This window comes from Falco punctatus, assembly GCF_963210335.1.
Source record: "Falco punctatus genome assembly, chromosome: 13".
NCBI lineage: Eukaryota > Metazoa > Chordata > Aves > Falconiformes > Falconidae > Falco > Falco punctatus.
Genome location: NC_137593.1, coordinates 10,241,440 through 10,264,760, shown reverse-complemented (window position 1 = coordinate 10,264,760; position 23,321 = coordinate 10,241,440). Strand labels below are relative to the sequence as shown.

General features: G+C 45.4%; 2 protein-coding genes across 4 annotated transcripts in view; both read left to right on the top strand.

Annotated features, from left to right (window-relative positions):
- MCF2L2 (MCF.2 cell line derived transforming sequence-like 2) overlaps positions 1 to 795 on the top strand; it is a 190,519-nt gene extending 189,724 nt beyond the window's left edge. The window contains exon 34 of one of the 2 annotated variants that reach the window (XR_013931650.1): positions 708 to 795. The gene's annotated coding sequence lies outside the window, so the exon portion shown is untranslated. Of the gene's footprint in view, positions 1 to 675 lie in introns of both variants that reach the window. The other variant, XR_013931651.1, reaches the window with a different exon arrangement.
- LAMP3 (lysosomal associated membrane protein 3) lies at positions 736 to 22,347 on the top strand. Of its 2 annotated transcripts, none has more exons than XM_080409212.1 (6): positions 736 to 872; positions 5,249 to 6,039; positions 7,384 to 7,503; positions 10,838 to 10,895; positions 12,820 to 12,987; positions 16,650 to 22,347. In XM_080409212.1, the coding sequence occupies exons 1-6, from the start codon at positions 827 to 829 to the stop codon at positions 16,787 to 16,789; spliced, it is 1,323 nt and encodes a 440-aa protein (XP_080265338.1). In that variant the 5' UTR covers positions 736 to 826; the 3' UTR covers positions 16,790 to 22,347. The 2 variants fall into 2 exon arrangements, with proteins under 2 accessions (XP_080265338.1, XP_080265337.1); XM_080409211.1 differs by having other exon boundaries at positions 7,381 to 7,503.
- The last annotated feature ends 974 nt before the right edge of the window (positions 22,348 to 23,321 follow it).

Genomic DNA, 23,321 nt, shown 5'->3' with positions numbered 1-23,321 from the left:
CACCAATCAGGTCCCATGGCAAAGACCCAGAGCTGGAAATCCGGCTGCACGTGTGAGCAGGCATAGCGCTCTCCTGTCGCAGATCTCTGGTGTGTGGCTATACATGCCAGGACCTGTCCGTGCAGCTCTTGTCCCAGGTCTGCAGGAGGCACTTACAGGACACAGGTGGGGCGTTGCTATTTGCTGAGGAGTGTGTTTAGATGCAACACTAATGGTGAGCCATCCCAGCTGATGCACCTTCAACAAGCTCAGTCCTTGGAGCGAGACTGAACCAGCCAGCAAAGGCTGCTGACAGTCCCCAGCTGGGACCAGAGCCCCTCGGGGGTTTTGCTTAGCCCTGTCCCCCTTCTAGCACGTGCCCTGCAGAGATGGCTCAAGGTCACAACTTTCCCTTCTATGCCTCAGCATGAAAGGAAGAGTTTGAACTAAAGAAAGTACTTTTTTTAAAGAACACAGGGAAACTACTGATTCACAGGTTGTAACCTTCTACTGGGGTACAGCTGCAGCCCGGACCAGGTTATCAAAACTGGAGAGAGGTGTGTGAAGCTTTATGTGGCCTTGCAGAGCCCCACATCTCAGCTGCAGAGCGAGAGACTGTTGCCCCCACAGTTAGCACAGCAGCCCTTTCTGTTTTCACTTTCCTTCCTAACCATAATTTATTTCCTTCTTCGGTAGTTTACAGAACTCTCTCTCCACCTCCTTTCCAGCCACGTGACTGAGCGCTCCCTGCATCAAGTGAAACTTTTCAGTCCCCAGACCTTGATTTCCCTTCCACCTGGCTCCACGGTGAGAAGCTTCATCTCTCAAGCCTGCAGCTGTGCTGGCCATGGGGAGGAGCACACGGCAGTTCATCTTGCTGACCTTCACTTGTGGTGAGTAACATCCTCCATCGTTTCTATCAGAAAAATGAGAGAGACTGTGCTAGTTTGTTTCCCTGCAGCCAGGACAGCACCTAACAGACAGAAAACTTTCGTTTCGTTGCTAGCACTAAGGGTGCTTAAGTCTCACTAAGAAAGAGCTGTAACTACATTTGATTGCAGCTGGTATAGACCGAGTCTGATGTTTTCCTGTGTATTTTCCCTTGCACTCTGTGGTGACAGAAGCAGACTTTTTTGGGCTGCTTTTCTTAATTAAAAATAATTTCCAGTGCAGCAGAACTAACTGAAAGTCTTGAGTGAGACAAGCAGAAGAAAAACCAAGGAAGCATTGCCTGAGCCATGCATTTGTCTGCATTGCAAGATGCAGAGCGTGATCAGGAAAGCAAGCAGGGGACTTGGGGGGGGCAGGCTGGGGTTTGTCTCAACGACAAACCACATCAAAGTCACCGTTCAATCCTCGGTGCTGCTCTGTGAAAATCTGTGGAGCCAGCCTGATTAAGGACATGTCCCAGCATGTTAAGCCATCCCTCAGCACCTGCAGCGGTACAAAATCTGCCAGATGAGGAAGGACAGAGCATGTAATGTGTAATAGCTAAAGGCTGGAGCTCGCTGGCAGGGCGCTGCATTTCTGCAGTGTGTTTTGCCATCGGCAGACTGGGATCACACCAGTAACACAGCCGTCCCCCTCCCAGCACAGTGAGCAGGGAGACAGCCCAGGAACTCGGCCACAAGCAGCCCCTGCTGTGTCTGCCCTGCTCACCCACACCCACCCCACAGCCAGTGTCTGCTGAAGTAGCCCCAAAATTATATGGGGAAGAAGAGTGAGATCAGACTGAAAGAAATAACACTAATAACTCAGTGGTGAGCAAGTATCTTTTTGACTGGAAAGAACAAGTTTCCTCGGTTCCTTATCCATTTTTGATCATTCCTTTAATTGGTTTTTGTGATGTTTTATTAATGCCACAAAGTCACGTCTTTCAGTGCAGACAGGGAATTAATCATCACTAGAGTTTAAGGGATAAAGGTCTGATGGGTTGGAGGTTTAAGAAACTGCTCCTATGTTGGAAGGAAACTCTGGCAGTACCAAAGCCTCTCAGAAAACCCTGGTGCTTTTTCCAGTTTCTCAAGGACTAAAATCAAAGCAGCTGGAGACGGTGAGAGTGTTTTCAGTGACTGTAGGAGCTGGGTCACATTTTTGCGTCCGCACAAAATCAGTCAGCTGAACACGAGCATTTATTCTGGGCAGCATAAAGCGGAACAAACTTGCTGAGCAACACGAGCATGTGGTTAGGTGAGAAGGGGAAGAAATCCTCAGCAAGGGCTTTTTGAACCCAGCCCGTTGCAGGGTGGCAGGCTGAGAAATGTCACAGGCAGATGATGGCACCGAGCACTCCACTTCCCACCGTAATGCCTAGGAGCAGACCAGTGATGTTCCTTTGCTGGCATTGACTGAAACTTGTCACCAAAGCATGAAAATAGGTGCTCCAAGCCCAGACTGGGAACAGTGAATTTCTGAGAGCTGCCTTGATCCTTTTCTGAGAGTTTTGTTGTGGAGCGCTGCATGCATGGGGGCTTGCTAGGCAGAGCACAGCCCTTGGCATTTGCAACGCATGACTTTGAAGCCGAGGTGAGACGAGGGGATTGCAGCTGCTTGCTTGAGGAAGATTTGTGCAGGGAGCATGCATCCCTTGAGCAGAATGTTGGTCCTATGAAGTTTTGAGCTAGCTTTATAGATAAAGAAAAAAATCCCCAGAGATAAGAGAGGGGTGCAGAGCTGTGCTGGTTCATTGTTCTGTGGCCCCTTTTTCCAGCAGAGCCATGCAAAGGGCTGGGAGCTGTGTAGGCAGCACCCTCGCTGAGCTGTGCCAGGCTCCCTGCGATGCGGTGGGAGCCATGGTGAAGCCTTCCAGGCCTTAGCTGGTGAGTCGGTCAGGCACCCCAGGGGCCCACCTGCCCCTTCGCACAGCAGAGCTACCGAACTACCCCCGAGAGCCACCCAAGACGAGCCAAGACCATTAGGTGCAACCAGAGAGCAATCCTCACCCATCCCTGAGAGCTCATGGAGCCAAAGGCCTTTAGAGAAGACAACCCAAGCCAACAGGCCATGCCCCGAGAGAAGCTCCGAGATCCTTGGGAGAGCCATGGAGGCTGGAGGAGCAGTCTGGCAGGTCACCCGGTGACCACAAGCCATGGGGCACCCCAAAGACATTTCTGACTTCACCCCTCAGTGACCCTGTCAGCCTGAGTGTTTTTCTAATGATAAATAGTTAAGTTGAAATTACCTTTTGGGGAAAATGAAGTTTAATTTAAAAGCTATTGGTGGCTTTCAAACATCAGTGAAATAACGTTTCTCTCCGTGTCTATAAGATGTTACCCGGCCAGCAATCAAAACCAATCTGTTAAAAAACCCCTAAGAAGTACAGGCTATTTATGACTTGTTTAAGTTTGAATGCGGGTTATTTTGCAGTCTCATAGGGGAAAATAAAGTGGAAACTGCAACTTCTTCCTTTCTGTTTTTGTTGTGCCAGTACACTTCGATGCAATTACCTATGGCTGGTATGTGGCAACTGCTCTGATTTTCCACTGGCACACAGAGAAGGAGACAAGTCATCTGCTTTTCAGCCCTGCCAGCAGGTGTGGTGAAGTCTAGGGGAAAGTGAGAAAATTAACTGAAGTATCATATTAATTATGGCATTTTTAGGTTCCTTCTGAAAAATTCACAGAAGGATCTGTCCTGTCCTTTCTGTGGCTTTTCAACTGTATCAAGTTGCACTTCTTTGGTAACAGCTGCACTGGCAGTCAAGTGTCTTCTGTAAAGCACAGAGGCAAAACCCAGACAGTTTTAGGAATATGGAGTATATACCTATACACCCGCTCTTCTCTAGCATAGCCATTTTTAAAGGAAAATTGTGGTGTAGGTTCAGATCTATATATCTTTTCTCATTTCTTTGGGTTTGATCTTGAATTTGAGACAAAACCCGGAAGGTTTTATTATTCTTATTTAGTGCATATATATGCTAAAATGGTGAGATTTTGTGAACACAGCTACTGTTGTAGGTGTCTGTTCATGCTGAGTGAAAACAAACAAATAAATGAAAGAAGAGCTTGTGAGATTTCGGCCATTTCCACTCTGAATGTGCCTCTGGCCTTAATCGATCCTAAAACCTGAATCTCAGCAACCTGCCTGCCACAAACCTTTGACATCGATCCGTGAGAAATTTCTTTGGAAGAACCATTGTACAATAAAATTCTCAGACAACATGTTGGGGCATCCTCTGTGGAGCCATACTGCTAGGAACAGGAGGTGTCTTGGACTTTTGGGTCCCTTCTGCCTCCAAACTGGAGAATTCATCTCTGTCTTCCAGTTAATTCAGCTTTTAACTGAAGCTTCATGCACAGGAAGGAGTTCATATATGTCAGTGATTTATGATTTCTTCTCGCTTGACTTCATCTTTACAGAACGTTGTTGGTTACTACAAGCAAAGACGCAGGCAGAAAAGTTGTAACGTTCCTCTATTCTACAGTGTACTTCCCCTACTTCTTCTTTGCTTTGTTATTTACATTTAGGAGCCTTTTCAGTTCTGCAAGGGACGTGTTTCTTAAACGTTATAAGATGGAAGCATAATTTTGGTGCTGTGACTATTTTCAGGTGTGACCCAAAACACCCCTGGATGCTGTACCCTGAGATTTGTTTCTCGTTGCTCAAATCCCATCACTAAGAGGGCTGGTTTTGCCTTGTTTGGAGCATCCCCTTGGGTGCCTCCCAGTAGGAGGAACTTTGGGGTTTAAGCTGGCATGGCTACAACAAAAACATAAATAAGTATCTGGAATTTCCCTGTCTCCCAGACTGGTTTCCCAGACTATTGTGAATCACTGTAAGACCATTACACTGCCTCACTGCCTTCACACACACGAAATGTTCCCTTTCCCCACGCTCTTTGGGAAGTAACCAACCACCCCTTCACCTACTTCATCTTCCTGAGACCCATGAAATCTGTTTCCAGCAAATCTCGCTATACTACTGCCTGGAAGGGAATTCTTGTGCTGCCTGGGGATTGTGTAAGGTCTGCTCACACCCCCGGCATCCTCTGGCCTCTTCAGCAGCGCAGGCAGTGTGTGGGGAGCTGGGAGCCAACGTGTTTCCACTGCAATGGGTATGTTCAGAGGCGTGGAGATTGGGGGAGTGGTGAAAAGTTATGGATAATTGTACAGCGTGTCTGCTTTCACTCTCCTATCATGACTGGAGCCAAACAAAGAATAAAATAATATCACCCATTTGATAACAAAATTGGTGCGGCTATGTTGTGGGTATCAACAGAAATGTTAAATGTAGAGGTTTCTGGACTACTGATTTATTTGGTTCTTTGCAGCATTTTCCTCCTGTTTTGCTGAAGTGGCCCTGGGGGCCGAGCTGTCTCCAGGAACCATATCCTTCTACCATACGGCTACTTCTGCTCAGCCACTTTCCCTTTATCATCCTTCACCCCATCAAGACACCACCGTTCATTTTAACAGCACCGGCTCTCTTAAAACAACACCCACAAGCCACAGAACAACTGCACAGCCAACAGACCAGCACCAGGCCACAGCAGCGCCGGGCCATCACACGACAGCCCAGGCAGGAGCAGCCACCGTACGCGTGACCAGCCAGGTATCTCCCATGGTGACATCTACAACATCAGCAGACAACACAACTGCAGCTGGTCAGGCTACAGCCCAGGCAATGGAAACGGTTACACCTGCAGTGGTGAACACAACCATACACCCTACGTCCTCCAGCGGGGAAGCTGGAACAGGTGTGAGCACAGAAATAACAGCAGCAGCCACAAATGCAACCACAAACCATACAACACCAAACACGCAACTGACAGCTACTGCCACGACTACCGCAGCCACCACCATGCAAACTGTAAAGCCTGCCACAGGGTCAGGAAATCAAACAACAGTGCCCAGAACTCCAACAGCCACAGCCACAACCAACGCAACAACTGTTTCTCCAGCAACTCAAACAACCATCCCACCTACTACGACGACAGCCAGACCCACTTTAGCACCACAGCCTTCTCCCATCCCCACTGGCACGTACACAGTTTCCAACGGGACCAGGACCTGCATCAAAGCGGCCATGGGTTTGCAGCTGATGGCTCAAAATTCACTGAAGGTGGGGTAAAAGCCCTACACGGCTGAGCTTTGTAGTGACTGTTTCTTTGCCAGCTGGAATTTATTTTTCTTCTTTCAAAGCAATTTTGAGAAGCTAGCTTGTGTGATAACAGTGAGCGGTTTGCTACCAGTCGAGGGCCTTCTCTGTGCCACTGCATCTCAGCTGCTGTACTTTGGCCTGTATGGTGGTGTCAGTAGGGTGTACGGGTGCTTTCTTATTTCAGTGGTGTATGTGTGGTAGCAATCCGGGGGGGGGATCAGCCTTAAGCGTTATTGGTGTTTCCCAGAATGGGAGACTATTTAAAATCTGAATTGACTTCAGTGAAGGGCTTGACATTGCGAGTTGCAATGAAAGCAAGAAATTGTCAATTCACAGACTTGGGATTCAGGGGTGGGTTGTCTTTATGCTGGTGCGTAGAGATTTTAGGATCACAGGAGCTGCCAGGCTGGATCAGAGCAAGGGTCCTGGAGAGCTGGTACCCTCCCCTAGCAGTAATCCACTGAATGATTCAGCAACAGGTGTCATAAAACTCGAAATGGTGATGATGTCCTCAGATTTATGGTTTTGTAGCCTCCATTAATACAATATGTGGGGTTACATCCTCTGGAGTTAATATGCTTCAAGCCATCCCCATTACAAATTCAAATATTCTTTTTTGGCATTTGAATATGTCTAACGTGGGATGAGTAACTAGTATTGGTAAAAGTAATTTTCATCCCTCGTCCTGGCGGAAGCCAGGGAGGGAGCATGATTCCCAGCCTCACCAGAGCATGGTGAGGTGTTTATTACAAAAGTAAGGTGCGTTTGAGATGAGACTGAAGGAGCCAGACCACGTTCAGAGCTCTCGTTTCAGACTACAGCGTGGGTTGCCAGCTGCTAGAGATGAACTGTGCGGGCATAACGAGGAGGCCGGGGTGGTACAAGGAAGCAACACATGTCAAAGCCAATCTAACCCCTGCCTGCCTCTGTCTTGATCTTCCCTCTGCCTTCAGGCACGCATTCCCACTGCTCTCTCTTTTTAAATCAAAAATGATGCTCATCTGACCCTGCTCTGAATCATATCACTTCACCCGAATGAGCAGAAAACTCTTATTTCTGCCAGCTTAATGCACTGGGACGGCTCGGTGATGTGTCAGACACGGGCTAGTGCTGGTTTACGAGTGGGGAATGACCCCCTGGCAGACAGCAATTAGGCTGCCACCACCACTGGCCTGGCCATTCAGCCACACAGAGCCCTGAGGGGGTGCAGAGGAGAAGCAGCTATAAATCTCTGCATGTTTCTGATTAAGTTTCCCCCCCGGCTCCTCAGCAGCAGCCCCACAATGTCTCTTCTCTCCACAGAAGCAGATGGAGTACATGGTGGTCAACCCCAATGAGACACAGATATCTGGGAGCTGCGGGACGGTGCAGGCTGAGCTGAGCATAACTTTCAGCGGAGGGTTTATAAACTTCACCTTTGCAAAGGTACTTGTTGCATTTGGAGAGAAGGAGTGTTTGGGATGGGGGAGCTGGAGCTTAGGCTGCCTTTGATCCAGCTTGCGCTGTGGGAGAAGGTGTTTTATCCATCTCTATGCTAGTTTTAAACCTGTATATAAGGCACTGTCACTCCTGTTGTTCCCAAGAGGCTAGATTCACAGCAGCACAGAATAATTCAGGTTGGAAACGACCCTTTTTGGAGGCCACCTGGTCCAACCCCCTGCTCGGTGCAGTGCTAACTTCAACGTTAAACCAGGTCTGGTCTATTTGAACTTTCAGTTTGGAAAGGCTCATACGTGCAGTGAAGGGGAAGTGCAGTGCCTTGCCATCCTTTGTGTTAACAGTGTTAAAGCTGTTCGCTCGCGACACAGTCTAGACACGGCCTCGAGCAACACAGAAGTCGCATTTTTACAGAGGTAAAAATCTAGTGGGAGGCATGGCCAGGTCTGGTGTTTGCATTGGAGTGGGACAGAGGGAACGGCTTCGGGCTGGGGTCCCTGCACAGAACAGGGGGGTGTGCCGGGGGCTCTGACTCGCACTAGCAGGTTGCTGTTACGAAACGGTGTCTCAGGGACCACCGAGGGCAGACGAGGTGGCTCATTTGATTCCCGTACATGCCAAGTATCACAGCTGCCCAACTAGAAGCTGGCTGTGGCTGTTCAATCCAAAGGGCGACCTGTGCAATTGGGCGACAGTCCATCCGCAGCTGAAGGGGCCTAATTTCTGGGTGGAAATTTCCAAACAAGTGAACTACAGCAACAAAATTGTAGGTAAGCTCCCTGAAAACGCTCCACACCAGAGAGACTTGTAAGTACACAGAGAAACCTGGGCGAGAGAGAGGCCCTGCTCACACAATGGGAGAATGAGCTTTTTTTTTGCCATTGTGGCTGTTGGTCCCATGTTCCCCACTAGGACCACATCGTATGTGGGTGAGTCTTTAAGACAAGCTGCCAAGAATGCTGCTGCTGTTGTAACCACAAGAAAAAACTGCTGAGTGCTGCCATCCTCTCGCTCCCTCAGACATTTACACAGTTTACACTTTTTGGGAGGCAGCAGGCAGTACTGCTTGTCTGAAAGCTAATAAGGGCTGGGTGATGATGCCGGCAGGGCTAAAGACAGATGTTAATACCGTGTATAAGGTCGTTAATGGGCAGGGAGGAACACAGCATGGGTTGGATCCCATCGGACTCTGACTGAGCGTATTGGGCATGAGGGCTGTGTCCCGGAGCTCCATCGCAGTTCGGAGCTGCATCTGGCCACCACTGCCTATCTGACTCCTTCAGCTAGCCAAGCCAAAACATCAACCTTACAGCCTGGTTTCAAGCTCAAATCAGTGGGAATCAAGAAAAGTACAAATGGTTCATCAGTCATTTCCATAGAAAGTCCAAGAGGCAAATTACACCACACCTGAGTCATTAATGCTTGAGCAGAGAAGAGATTTCAATTAATAATGGTCCTGATCTTAGTTTACGGCAGAAAGTTTTCTAAAAGCTACAGAGGAAAAGTGAGGTAAAAAATCAAGGAGCTGTTTTAAAACAAACGTTCAGTTCAGAATGTGAGTGTTTGCTTTAAACGTGCCCTTCCTGCACAAAGGGAGCGTTTTCTGTGTTACAAGGATCCTTAGAAAAAGTCTGGGGATTCAAGTACCCGTGAAAGCCCCAGCCTGGGCAGCCAAGGAGAGGGCAGTGAGCCTTCAGGGGGCACTTGACCCGTCTTGCCCCGAAGGAGGTGGTTATGGGCACAGCACCGGGCAATCCGCCCTTCGCTTACAGATAACCCTCAAGAGCATAGCAGGACTCGGCTCGGACTTTGAAATTCAGGTTAATAAGAAGTCATTTTGCTGCTGTTTTTTTTATGTGTTTGGCTCCCACAGCCTTTCTAACCACTTTGAACCTGGAGTGGTGGCCCTCCCGATTTTCTCCGGTGAAGGAGGAGCTGGGTCAGGCGCTGGTGCTGCGGGAGGCGAGCGGCTGGCTCGGTGCTCAACCCTGCCAGCTGCCTTTGGCCAAGAACTTGAAACAAGGAGGTTTTGTAACCCACCCACAAGTAGGAGCAGGTGTTTATCCCAAGCAAAGTTATTAACAAACAGAACATAGTGCTGCCACCACCAAAAAAAGGGCCATATTTGACTTCTTTAAGTAGGATTAACGCTGAGAACCTCTTCTCTGGTGTATTTCTTTCTTAAACTTTCCCAAGTCATCCTACTGGCTTTTAAACTGCGTAACGTTAAAACTGGGTACATTCATTTCTGCTGCCATTTATCCACCAGCTGCACTCACCAGTGCCTGTGTGCTCGCAGCTGGAATGACAACGAATGGCAGGGCTGCTACACAGACTCGCACTGTGCTCCACCACCACTTCCAGGGAGAAGCTCCTAGGGCTGGCTCTCCCTGAGCGACAGTCCAGGGCAGGACAGCATTCAGGCTGCACCGGGGTTTTAGGGCACATGCAGACAGGACACTTCGCTGGAAGTTTTGCTCTCTGATGTTGTACCAGGTGCTTTCCATGTCAGCAGTCCATAGACATTCGAAAAAAAGCCAGCCAGAACCAACAGTGTCAGCAGGGGGGAAAAAAAAAAGAGAGTTATTTCTCCCCTGCACGTCCAGGTTGCTGTTTCCTCGTTTGTAGTGATGGCGGTTGGCAAAATAGGAAATGAGTGTGGTACTGGCATGAGGTGAGTTCCCGGCTCTCAGCTTGCTGCTGACCTCTCCCCCTTCAAAACAGTGACGAACGCAGAGGCCCTGCTGCTTTCTGCGGTTTGCTCACCCACAGGGCACCTGTGCATAAAGCGCGCTGCGGCACCAGGGGTCCCGAGTGCTTCTAAAGGTGTGGGCTGGGGTCCTGCCAGCAGCCAGGCTGCAGGTCAGCGCGGGTTAATTCAGCGCAGGATTGCTCAAGAGAGTGCTGTGGGCTCTTGCAACGAAAGCAGAACAGGTGATTAAAAATAAAATGGCCTTATCACGTGTCTGTCGATTTGTGCCACGTATACAATTTGCTCAGCTCCCTCTTACTTTTGGTTCCCACAGGATCTGGCCTGAGCAGCGTGTGAAATGGCACCTGCGTGGTCCAGGTTCGTGGAACTGAGAAGTACTGGTGATGCAGCCGAGACTGTTGCGTTACCCTGTGTCTTAGCTATTAGATGGAGGATTTGGAAAAGAAAAAGCAATACACCCAAGCAAGTTGATTCTTGGGTCTTGAAAGCGATGCTTTAAAATGTGTTTCTTTGGGAAATTCTTCATGACCATTTTGCTCTGGTGAACTGTATTGAACTGTATGTTTTTCACAATTACGAGGATGAAAAGAGATGTATCTTCTTTTACAGCAAGCTCCAGTGTACTACGTCAGTAAAATTGAGTCCAGATTACAGTTATCTTCCGAAGGTCAGTGATTTTTACACTGTATTAATTTCATATCATACTGTTCTGGGTGTGGGATAGGCTTTCATACCTTTAAAACAATGGCTTTTGCAAATTATGTGTTTTATCAGGCTTTCAACAAGTCATTCACTTAAAACTTATGGTATGAAAATGGAAAAGAAGGGACCAGGGCACAGTTGCATCAGAATTGATCAATTTTTCTTTTGTCCTCAGAAACTTCCCCTGCCCCACCTCTTTCAGAATAGACATTACTTCAAACCTAAATTTAGGATACAAAACAGTCCCCTAAGTTTTTATCTGCAAACACACAAAAATGCTGTGACGCCAGTTCAGGTGCACATGTCTTTCCAATCTCATTAGCAAACTAAATTAATACACTATCTGGATCACAGAAATGCAGGGCTGGATCCAGATTTCAAATACACCAACATGGACAGGGATGTCTGACATTTTGGTTGAGCAAAATTAAGAACTGGACCCAGGCTGAGGTTCTTCAAACCATCCTGAAATCCTAGACCTTTTCTGTGCTTTTCTCAGGGGACTGGATTTTCTTTTTTCCTATATAGCCCTGCTTCTCGCCATTTGAACAAATGCTAAGAGAACATCACTTAAGTCAGAGGGACAAAATCTGAACCATCGCTTCAGATTTTCTGACGTTAATTTTGCACAAATTCTTCCCAATATGTCAAATCTGTGATGGGTTAACGATTATGTTACGTTACGTCTCTGTTACTCATAAGTATTTGGATTGACTTTTGTCCCTGAAAGAAGAAAAACAAATCATGGGCTCATGCAGGTGTGTCCTAATACCACTGTGCTTTTTGGAAGCTCAGTGCCTATTTTTTTCCTCACTGATGAGCGCTTTCATTAGCCCAAGCAGAGCCTATTCTGATCTACAGCAATTAAAGTAAAAGAAAAGCTGATCCAGAGGGCATGCCTCCCAGGGATGTTCTCAGTGTAAATGACCAAGGTTTTCCTGTGCACTGCTAAGTGTAAATTGCAGCAAATGCAAACTAATCAGCTTAATTGTAAGTTTTTAAATCGTCAGATATACTTTGAGTCCTTCACAGTGGTGCTGGCAGGAGACATTGCTGTCCCTCGCTGTTTGTTACCCCCTCTCTGCCAGACATTGCCATTTCACAGTCCGCCAGCAGTATTTTTGCTGTGAGCAAGCCCGTATCTTCTCTAAGATAAAAATGACTGAATTAACTGTATCAGTGCACACCGGTGTGTTGGTGTACTGTTGTACTGGTGCACTGATTCTGACTGAAGAGGACCAAGAGTATGCTGCGCGCTGTTGTGCCGGCAGGTGTGGTTGAGATCAGTGATGCAGAGCTGGCGATGTGGATGGTTTTGTCTGAAACTGGTATATCTGCTTTCAAAGGAGGATGTGCATGAAGGATATGCCCAGGTTACAAGATCTTTTCACGCTTTGAACTTGAGCCATATTTTTCATAAAGTACCGTGACACTGAAATATGTTTAAAAACATATTTAATACATAAAGCAATACAGACTAGATATGTCAGATTCCCACGCTAGAGGTGGTATCTTTCTTGTCTGGAAATATGCTGGAGACCTAAGATAGCTGACTGCTCCTGTGAGAATCCTAACCCCTTCCTGCACGCTCAGGTTGTTAAAGTAAGATTTGAAAAAGCACCTGAAATTTTAGCCACATTTTCAGACCCAAGCTCAGCTGAGTTGCCCATTGACAATTATTTAATTTTTTATTTAAATAAGAAAAACCACTCATTTGAATGTGGAAGAAATGTAATTGATACTTTGTGGGGAAAGTGTCCATGCTTTGGTTACATCTGGGATTGTTGCTCTGCCAAAGCAATGGGGATCCTCCGTTTGATCTCAGACAGATGTTGGTTCCAACAGAGTGAGCGTGGATCCTTATTTCTCTCTCTCTTTATGGCCTCCAGGTATGCTTTATTATGCAGCCATACATGAGAAGCTGTTTACAACAAAGCTGGGGAATTCCTTTAAGTGTGCCAGCAAGCAAACCTTCGGCTTGGAGAAGGGCTTCCAGCTGCTCTTTGTTAATATGCAGCTGCAGGCATTCGATATTGTTGGTAACCAGTTTGGAAAAGGTAAGTAGAATGACCCCTTTTCCACCCTTCCGAGATCTACGTGTCAGTGCTGGTAGCCTGGCAGGTACGGTCTGCTAGATCATCACCATACACACGCGGTGACTCTGCTACACCTACAGCACAATCACAGCTCTGTAATGGTCCCCAAGTAACGTAGCCTGCCTGCTGCTGTATTCTCACCCTTTTCTGAGTCATTTCAACACAGTGCTAGTACCTATGGAAGACGGAAAATTATCTTTCCTTCCTGCGTTCAGTACCTTCTGTTTCACCTCCTCATTAAATATGTTCAGCTCTACAGCCACAATATTATCCTTCACCCATTTTCTCCCAGACCAAGTGGAGGTGTGTTCACCACCGTTGCATTGCCCAAGGGTCAGTTTAAAGTCACTATTCTTGATATAGTCAGATTTTAGCTATTTTGAAAGGCTCTCAACATTCATGATGTCCCACAGCTGCAGCAGCAAAACTGCCAGCTAATAAAGGATATTTCTGAATGCAGGATGATGCTTCCAGAGCAGCTGTGTCTAGACGCGATGAAATGTGCTTCTGAGGAGAAGCACGGTTGGCATGCTTCCAGTTTCAGAACTAAATGTGATGCTCATCTCTGCAGTTTGTCTTCTTGAGTACAGCCACAAAGAGGCAACCATGTAGCTCACTAAAAGACAGAGAGAGACCAGTACTGACTCCTCTGGTCTCTGGATTGCCCACACTGGCAGAACATATTGGGGCTCATCACAGCTTCTACCCTGCACCCACATCTGGGGTTCCTTCCACAGGGAAATGAGGTGTTGTCATCCTTGTTTCTTGTCCAGTGATGTAGCCAGGACCTGGCCAGGCTGTGGGGTCCAGGACTTCTGGGTGCACCAGGAAACCTGTGTCCCACAGTATGGACACTCTCATGGTCTGCTGCCCTACTTCCTATGAGATGCATGAAAGATCCTACAAAAAGCAGAGAGGTGGACTAGATGGGACCCTGTGGTTTCTTTCAACTTGTACATCTGTGACTTCTCAGGATGTTTCCATGCAAGAACTCAGGTGGACAGATAGGCTTATCAGCTCTCCAGCCCTTCACATGCACTAATACAACACTCCCTTCTTCTGACATTTGACTTTCTGCATGCTTACAAAATATTGCCGCCTTTTCAGTTTAGATCTGTCATTTGATGCGGTTTGGCTCTGTTTGATGATTCTTCTTTTGTTAAGTCATCATTTTGTCTGCCTTTCTTATTCTCAAAGGAATATAATGGGAAACAACATTTGGGGCTTAAGACAGGGACCTTTTATTTTGCATGATTTTCTTTTAAGTTCTTAAAAGCCACACAGAATCCAATCTATGCTTTCATTCTCATGAATAGGTTTTCATGGGATAATACTGAACTGGAACAACTCATGGGATCCCATCTGGTTCCTACATTCCCATTTGAATTTGTACAATGAGTGTGTTCAGTTATAGCTTTTAGTATGGCCTCACCTCTAGCAGAGACAGAGCTTAGGAAGACCTCTCCATGACCAGGCTAATCTCTGCTAATCAATACCATATACAAAATTAAATTAGTTTTGCTCTTAATCAAATGGCTGAGATAGCAGCTGCCACCCCTGAAGTAATTCCCCAGTGGCCATGAAATAGTTATGAAACTGTTATGTACCTCTGCGGTACATGCATGTTTTGAAAGGCAAAATCCCCAGTGAAGGAATGACTCTACACATATCACCAGTCTCTTCCCCACGGGTGTCCATGGTAGTTTCACTTCTGTTGCTCATGATTTGCTTACATTTAAAAAGAGAAGAAAAAGAAAACGCTAATGATCATTGGTTTCAAGTTCCTAACAATTTTGTACAGACTGCAGAAGGATTACATCAATACCTTGGCCTGTTTGAGTCTGGAAAGCTGTAGAAGTGTCTTCTGAACTACACTTCGGTGTATCAGAAACAATTTCTAGAGTTCATAGCCCAAGGTTTCATCCAGTTCAAACACCTGTGGCTTTTTCCAAATGGCCAATTCAAACATCTTCGGCTTTTGCAATACTCAAATGCAAATATTTTTCAGCTCACTTCCTTAAGAGCAGGTTACATTAACCAGACAAAGCTTTTAAAAGGCAGCATCTACTAGAGTGCTGATGCCTTTGGCTTTGTGCCTTTGCATGACATGAAATCACCATCTGGATCAGATTTTGGGGAGAGCTGTGCGGATGCTCTGGAGCTGTGGCGTGATGTCATGCACTCCACATGCTCCCTGGGCTAGCTGCCAACCTTCAGCATAAAGATGCCCTTGGGGAAAAGCCAAAGCTAAACTACAATCTGTGCCAGCATAGTCATCAGAATGAGGCAATAACAACAGAGGCTTTTGTCTTGGAGCACTGCTGAGATCTGCCTTGGAGCAGTCACAGAGTGGAAGGGCTGGAGGGTGCTGGATCTCCCTCATGATCTGGGTACAAACTGGATTCACTGCTGAGCTGGGATACGCTGTGGAGTTTAGCTGATCAAGCTACCCGACTTAGAAGATAGTTTGCTACTCAGGTCCCACTCAAAGCATCATATTAGAGGTCTTTCTTTCCCTGGAGCCCAAGGAAGGTCCATTCCTGTAGATCAGATGGAAGATGTAGGTCTGTCTGATCCAGTTCCAGGATAACACATTTGTGATCATTCCCAGACCTTCCCTTCACTCCCAGGGCTACACTTGTATTGTGAATTTGAGACTGATCCTGCCATTGTTACTTGGGTAAAAATTCCATTTAGGTCAGTGACCCAGATGGTGCAGTCTCTTCATAGGAAAGCCGTCAATTTACCCCAATCTGTCAGTTCATTTTTACATAATGAGTTTCTATTTAATCAGAGGATGGCTTGAATATTCATTTGGATAGGGAGTGGCTGAGGAAGTCAGAATTTGCCCCCTCTGTAGCTAAGAGGTATGTTTGGAGTGAATGTATCTTTGGATGGCTCTTAAAAGATATTATTTGTGTCAACACTTTTTCTGATTTCATCATATGTACAATAAAATTACAATGATACTGCTAAAGCAAACCCCTGGGCTAAGTCCAAGGATTCTGCCTTCCTAATCTCTTGATGTTCTGAGTCAGCCACAATTATCCACAAATAATCTGAATTAAACACAGAGAACAATTAGAATTTGTTTTTTCTTAGGAAAGAGTGCCTTAACTAGGATTGTTGCTGCGCTAATGATGTGCTGGACTATGGGCTTCCTTCTCTGGCTTGATCCTTTTTACTGGGCAGAAGCAATTAGGTGCCACATAGGAGCCGTTTTAGTCCATGCAGGATGTGTCTTGCTCTTTACTTTTAGACTTGCACTTTGTAGCGTGATGCTCCACATCTGCTACCAGCAAGAAAACCTTCTGCTGCATGTGTGCTGATCTTGATGGCAGAACACTTACTGCGGGCATGAAAGAGCAGAGTCACTCTCCCATAAAGCATGTAGCTATTTCAAAAGGGGCAAGTATTGTTTTCTTGAAACAGTGTTCACCACATATGAAAATATAGTAAGTATAGCTCAGGGAAAAGAAAGAAAAGAAAAAAAAAAAAAAAGAAAAGAAATCAAGGTCTTGAGAACTTCAGGCTTTATATTTGTTAGCTTTTCTGGAATATAGATTTATAGTCGAGGAGTATGGTGTTCTGTTATAACACGTTCTCTGATCTTTTACTTTCAGAAGAAGAATGTATTCCTGATAAAAACAGCAAAGCAGCTCCCATTGCAGTGGGCCTGAGTATCCTGGGGTTGTTTGTCATTGTGTTTGCCACTTTCCTGATCTCCAGAAGAAAGCCGCATAGAGGATATGAGCGTATCTGAGGTGCCCTTCTTCTTCCAAATGTGCGCAGCCAGTAGAGAAGTCACAGGAGTTTTAGCTTCTGTCTGACGATCTCACTGGCCTGAAGCCACATTTTCAAGTGGGGTGACACCATGTGCTTAAAGCTAGTGGAAGTTTCTGGAAGCGATTTCTTTAAGGTGGGAAGGAGAGGACTCACACTGTCTACTTTAAGCTATTCTTAGCATCTAATTTAGATGTAGTCCAGACAACGAAAGTGAGGGGCCCAAGTTCTTTATATTATTGACAAAGGAGGCAATTCAGACCACCTAAGTCAGATGCCTAACAATAGCTTAAAGCGAGCTGTATCACTATCCCCCAGAAAGTCCATCAGGTTTGTTAAAGATAACATTTAGATTTATTGAAATAGATGAGTCCAGTAATGCAACCTTGGTGTGTATAAACCAGAGGTCCGCAGCTACAGACAACCCCGTTAAATCAGAGCTCAGTGAAAGCCTTGCGGGAACACTGCGTGTGCTGAAGTCTCGGCGCAAGTGTAAGTGTGACGTCCCTTCACAAGCAAGTTCTCACCAGCCGTACAACAGGGTTACACTTCCTCAGTTTGTGGCTTTTTCCTGCGAAGCCCTTCACAAGGACACAGTGGTAAATATGTGACTTTTACTCTGGAGGCAATATTTGTAGAAAATTTTCCAGTTTCCAGTGACTGTGTATGCAAATAAGGGAAGATTACCCAACTGAGGTCATATAGGCTCTGCCTGACCAGTATGTGCCAATGTTATTGCTTGTCATTGCTCGCCTCAGCCTTGCTGCAAAGATGTCTGAACTTCTGGCCAATAGTTCTTGAACTGCAGCCTCCTAAAGCACAGCATGTCAGGACAACCTGATGCTGGTAAGTTTATCCTTAGGTGTTATGCTGCAAACTGCGCGATTCTAGAGCTGACAGGCGGGCAGCTGAGCTGTCTGCGCAGCAGAACTGGGCAGGCAGCTGGAGGCAGTCACTCCATCCATCTGCCACGCCTGGCCAAGCCACCCCGCTCGCCAGTCGGTGCTCCGGGCACAGCATCCCTTTGCCACGTGTGTGCAACCCGACATGGAGAGAGCGAACACGAGGGTCTGAAAGCACAGTGACACGTGGGCTGGTACTAAGGGTGCCAGTGCGATGGATGGGGACTGGTGTGAATGTCCTTGATAAATTCAAGGAATTTAATATTTCATGGTCTTGCTAGAGCTCATGAATCACCTGCTTCCTATTCAGACATGGACCTGTTACAGTGACCACCACTGAACTCAGTAAATCTGCCCCTCTGCTGAGATGGCAGCACTGTGACCTCTCTTCATCTGGGAAGACACCACGCTCATGGAAATGCCAGGGATTCAGTGGCCACACTTCTGGCAGACCTGCACAAGGTCCATGAGCAAATGCAAGTCCACTGGCACTGTAAGTTCAAGGGTTCTGTGGGAAATAAGGGCTTGCGCAGCCCCGGGCAAACTCTGCCCAGGAGAGAACGCTACCAGTGTGCTTCCAGCTCAGCAGCTGGATTTTCATATGGAAATAATTTGGAGTTGCTTTAAAGCACAGTAATTGAAACACTGTGTAGTCTATTTCCTGCTAAGACAATGATGAAGGCATGAAAGTAGTAATTGCTTGTGAGATTAGGTTCAGCTAATGTTCCCTGTTGTAACAAGGAAAATCTTGTCACAGAAGATTTACAAAGCTGAACCTATGTGCAAATGTGCACAGACACACACACAGACACACATGCATGCATCATGCAATCTGTTCACTGCAAAAAATTACATCAAAATGATAAGAAATTATATCTAAAAAAATTTACAAAAGAGAAAATAATATCAAATAAGAGCACACTTCCCCCTTAGGAGTTAGGGCAATGGCTTAAATTTTACCTGGAAAAAGACTATGGAGTGGTACCCATTAAACAAAAGAAAGACTGAAGTCATCTGCAAAAGTTCCATGTTGTTAATTTAATCTGGATCTAAACAAAATAGAAATGCTGGGAGCTAATTTAATTTCCATGAATAATAGGCCAGATCCTGAGCAATTATTAATCGTGATGGAACCTCAATGGATTTTCACTGGGTAAAACTGATGATAGTATCTTGTGAGGTTAATTTCCCTTAAGTATTTTTAAATAGTTTTGATATTTTACTAGTATGTAACCATTGAGAAATTACTTATTTAAATTAGGAAAGGAAAGAAATCCCTCCGTTCCATGAATTACCAAAAGATGCTGGTCTGTGTCAAGCAGGAAACGTGGTCATATGGTTCCATAATGGACATAATACATAGCTGTGGAAGTAATTAACAGTCTCCAGAAATTTTCCCTTTGAGTCTGAATGAACCAATAAATAAGAAAGATAAATACCTTTTTGAAGCACCTTTGCACTTGGAGAAACGTAAGACAGAAGTCAGAATGAGCTGCAAGCGACGGAGGCAGCTGAATATGATTATAAGGCAAAGTGGCGCAAGAAACAACACCTAACTCCCAAACCTTTAATACGGATACGGTGATTTGAACTGTATTCAGTTGAATACTCACATTGAAATGTATTTCAATTATTTTTTTGGTAAAAGACCAGCACTGTTAATATTGCTTAGTGAACCTTACCTAGCTTATTTTCACCTCCCTACCTTTCCCCACAGTGAGTGGACAAGCAGCCCACTGAGCTCAGTGGCATTGATCACGTCTTTGGCTTAATAAAATCCCTCTAAGTTCTCAGGGTTAGTTAATACTATTAATCTGTTGTTTAGAAAGCAGATTTGTATACTTGATTAAAGCAATCACCTTTTAAAAAACAAAAGAATTGATGAGATGTCCAGTGGGAAAGGTAAATGTGTAAAGAGCTTCCCTTCAAAAATGAGCCTATATATGCAATAGTGATGTTACTGTCCCCAACAGTTACATGTGGACATTTTAACAAGAAGGACCTAAAAAGCTCAGGACCGCACATGATCTGAGCCTAAGCTGTTCTGACTGGTGATCGATAGTCACCTTTCCCATTCAAAACTATGTCCTATTTCATGTGTTCTTTGGATTGTTGGGTTTTATGATCTGTATAGTACAGTTACTTCTACTAATACGATACCAAGCATTTTCTTGTGATGTTCTGTACTGAAAAATCTCTATGTTTGATTCATCCTCATTGATATCAATGTTTGATATCAACATGAGGAGAGAAAACTGTTCTTTATGACTGATAATTCTGTGTTTAATCCTGTGACACCCTCTGGCATTTTTACTGATGATGCAAGGTTAATGTTTTTTTCCCCACACATTTTTCTTTCTACAGTGAAGCAAACTTGTTATTGAACAATGTTTGGATTCAGGTTTGCCTGATTTGTTCTTACGCTTTTTATTGCTATTATGTTCGCTATTTTTATGAGGCTGCATACTGCCCGTTCTAGATAAATAAAACCCTGGGCTTGCTCTAGACAGCACGAGTGAAGTGCACATGGTATAAACCGATGAAACAATTGGATGCTCCCATGAAACGTTGCCAAAATGCAGCAAAATTAATCCACTGGGGTTAGTGCTTTACATTCATAGAGGATCCATTGGAGAATTCCTTTCTGCATGAGGAGATCCCAGCCCCTAAGTGCAACCTTTCTCTTCCCTGCAGCCCAGCCTGCATGCCATCACCTCCTTCCCTTCCCTGACCACAAACCACACCAACAGCCTGCAGCGGGGCTGCGTGCCAGCGTGCCAGCACAGCAGGGAGGGCTGCCTCTCTGAATTTAGTGCTGAATTAGAATTAGGTGGCCCAGCTGCTCCCTGAGTTGTCATGTGCAGCTTTTAAAGCTGATGCCTGTATTTTCTGCCAGAATTTAGGTAGATATTTGGCTGACACTTTGCTATCTAAGGGAGTTGCTTGAAGGTCCTCCTCCCAGTGGGGAGGCTCTACAGGTGTAGTTGGTCTTGGTCTTGCCAGAGTTTCTCTTTTAAATATCTTGTCTGAGGAAACATTTTGAGCAAAAACTCCCTAAAAGAGCACCATACAAAGAAGAAGCTCTTATGGTAAACTAGTCATACACTAGCTGGGCCATAATAGTTGTAAAATAGGGCAGCAGTGCACAGCTTCTTTGCTTCCTGTCAATATGGATGTAAATTAAAACTGTATTTTCTAAGGCTGGCAGATTGCTTCCCTTCCAGGGCTGCTCTTTGCCATAGTCAGACCTTTGTTCAGTAACTTGCTCGCTGCTTGGGACAAAGTTTTACCAACCAAACTGCCCTAAAAATCTGCATGCCAAAACCCTTCATATGGTCAGCATGAGCACGTATACCCAGAGAGCTGAGAGAAGGGTGCAGTCTGCTGTGGGAGGGGACGAGGTCGCAGCTGGGTCCCAGAGTGACCAGCAATGTGTGAGACCAGCAGCCCTGTCAGCTGGGGAACAAAAACCCATCTACACGAAGCAGATAAACAGGTGCTTCTTCATTGCAGCGCTGGGTGCTAGGTGGCATCTCCACAAATCAAGCACACTCTGTGCTGATTTCACCGTTACATTTATACACAAAAATTACAAGGTACTACGCTCCCAGTTACAATGACTGGTTAGTGATTTGCATATAATTATAATATGTGTCATTCTTGTCTGTTACTACACTTGTGCAGAGGAAGGGTCTTCACTGGGGCAAGGGTGGTCTTGACCTATAGGTGTGCTTTTTAGTGTTATAATGAAGGTAGTTCACTTCAGAACACCTTAGAAGTAAGTTTTGTTGCCAAGTGTCCAATATATATCCTATATACAGTAGAACCTAGGTGCTCTGGTTATGGTCTGGAGAGTAAGGACTAAGGCTAGCATGGTGCAGAGAATAGGGACTTCAAGTAACAGCCCCTGATAACAAGCAGCACAGCAACCCATACATCATTGGTCAGTAAGTGCTAGCACAATGCTAACGTAGAGGCTAATTTCTTAAAATCAAGATATTCCTATAGCTAACTGTTTCACAAACAAACACAAAATATAGAAGGATTCAGTAACACTTAAGACAATCTGCAACAGCCCCAGCTCACTTTTCCCCCCAGCTGTGGATTCAGATGGGTTGCATCCCTGAAGAAGATACTGATCATGATGTCATGATGCATCCCATCAGGGAAGCTATGCTTAACTTGCTTGTAAGCCTGTGCTGGTCGGGATGCGGTGGGGCCACTCACAGTGACCAGGAGGTGAGCACAGCCCCACAGCTCCCCAGTGCCCTGCCGTAGCTCTCAGCCCAGACCACTCACTGTGGTCTCTTGCACACCCAAGGTAGGTATGAGGGCATCCCATGAGCATGGCGATGTCAGACAAATTGCCAAGAAGTTGATAAAGCAAGATTTAATTTCTGCCAGTCCCTTTAGCTCTCTGATGGAAAAGTCCAAATTAATAAACAGCTGTTAATTGTGTTTGAAAGCGGAAGAGAGATGTAGTTCAGCATCCTGAGTGGATGAAGATGGTTTGGTTGATCACTTCTATCTTGCTATAATACATGGTTGATAAAAAATAATTTGCTATGAAAGTAAGATATGCTCTTTATTTTTCTATTATTGGTGTTTCTATAATAAAGGTTGTATTTAGTCATGATAGCGTGCGTTACTATGCAATTACTTTACCTCTCAAGTGCTGTTTCACCTAAACTGTTTAAAATACAAGTACAATCTAACAAACAGGCAGAGTCCTATAGGCTCTGAGCACACACCACAGATTCAGATACACTTATATCCTAACATAACTTTAGTGATTATTTCTTCTGTGGCTTAGGCAGCTTGTCTGACATGTCTATCTGTGTTTCATCAGCATTACACACATACAAAAAGGGTATTGAAAATAGTATGTGGTTTTCTGTTAATCTCCCCACAATTTCCAAAGTATCTGAATTCACTGTGTTTCTTTACATGACTAAATCTATAAACACAGACCATAACTCACAGCAGATGTGATGGATGCTTGTTTCTTCATGTTTAAACTTTCACAGATAATAATCTTAGGAATTATGATAAGAGTCTTTTGAGGAGAATGCCTCCTTTCAGCATGCAGTTATGGAAACTAGAGGGAATAAATAGCTCGGAAAATACCACACACAAAACTCCAGAATTCAACAGCTTCTGTGTTGGTCTAAAGAATTCCCCAAAGCATGGGGGCTGGACTAGATGATCTTTAATGGCCTTCTCCAACCCAAAACTATGATTCTCTGTGACTTTGCTGTTTGTCACACCCACAGCCAGCTTAAAATATCATAACCATGGGACAACAGTATGAGGTAAACATCTCAATATTTTGCACTCAAAAATTCTTCAGCTTCATCTTTGAAGGTTTTTCAGAGAAACTTGAAACCAAGTCTGTCTAGATCTGGATCTAGATTGGCTAATAACTGCAGCCAGACCCCATTCTGAGTACCGGCTTCTGCAATGGCTCTGAGGCTGCTGCTGGGAGGTGCACGGCAGCGGGGCGGGCAGCTGTGGGAGCGGGGTGCTAACTTCTCTGTGGTGAGCGAGACAAGACTCTGAAACTGCTAAAGAAGAAGAAAAGGTGGTTGCTGGATTGCAGGAAAGCAGAAG

What these genes read in the sequence shown, in the direction of transcription:
- LAMP3 (XM_080409211.1), top strand. Translation starts at nt 827, where the DNA reads ATGGGGAGGAGCACACGGCAGTTCATCTTGCTGACCTTCACTTGTG. An exon ending in TGGCTCAAAATTCACTGAAG is followed by an intron (nt 6,040 to 7,380) that starts GTGGGGTAAAAG and finishes TTCTCTCCACAG; the next exon opens with AAGCAGATGGAGTACATGGT. An exon ending in TGGTAACCAGTTTGGAAAAG is followed by an intron (nt 12,988 to 16,649) that starts GTAAGTAGAATG and finishes TTTTACTTTCAG; the next exon opens with AAGAAGAATGTATTCCTGAT.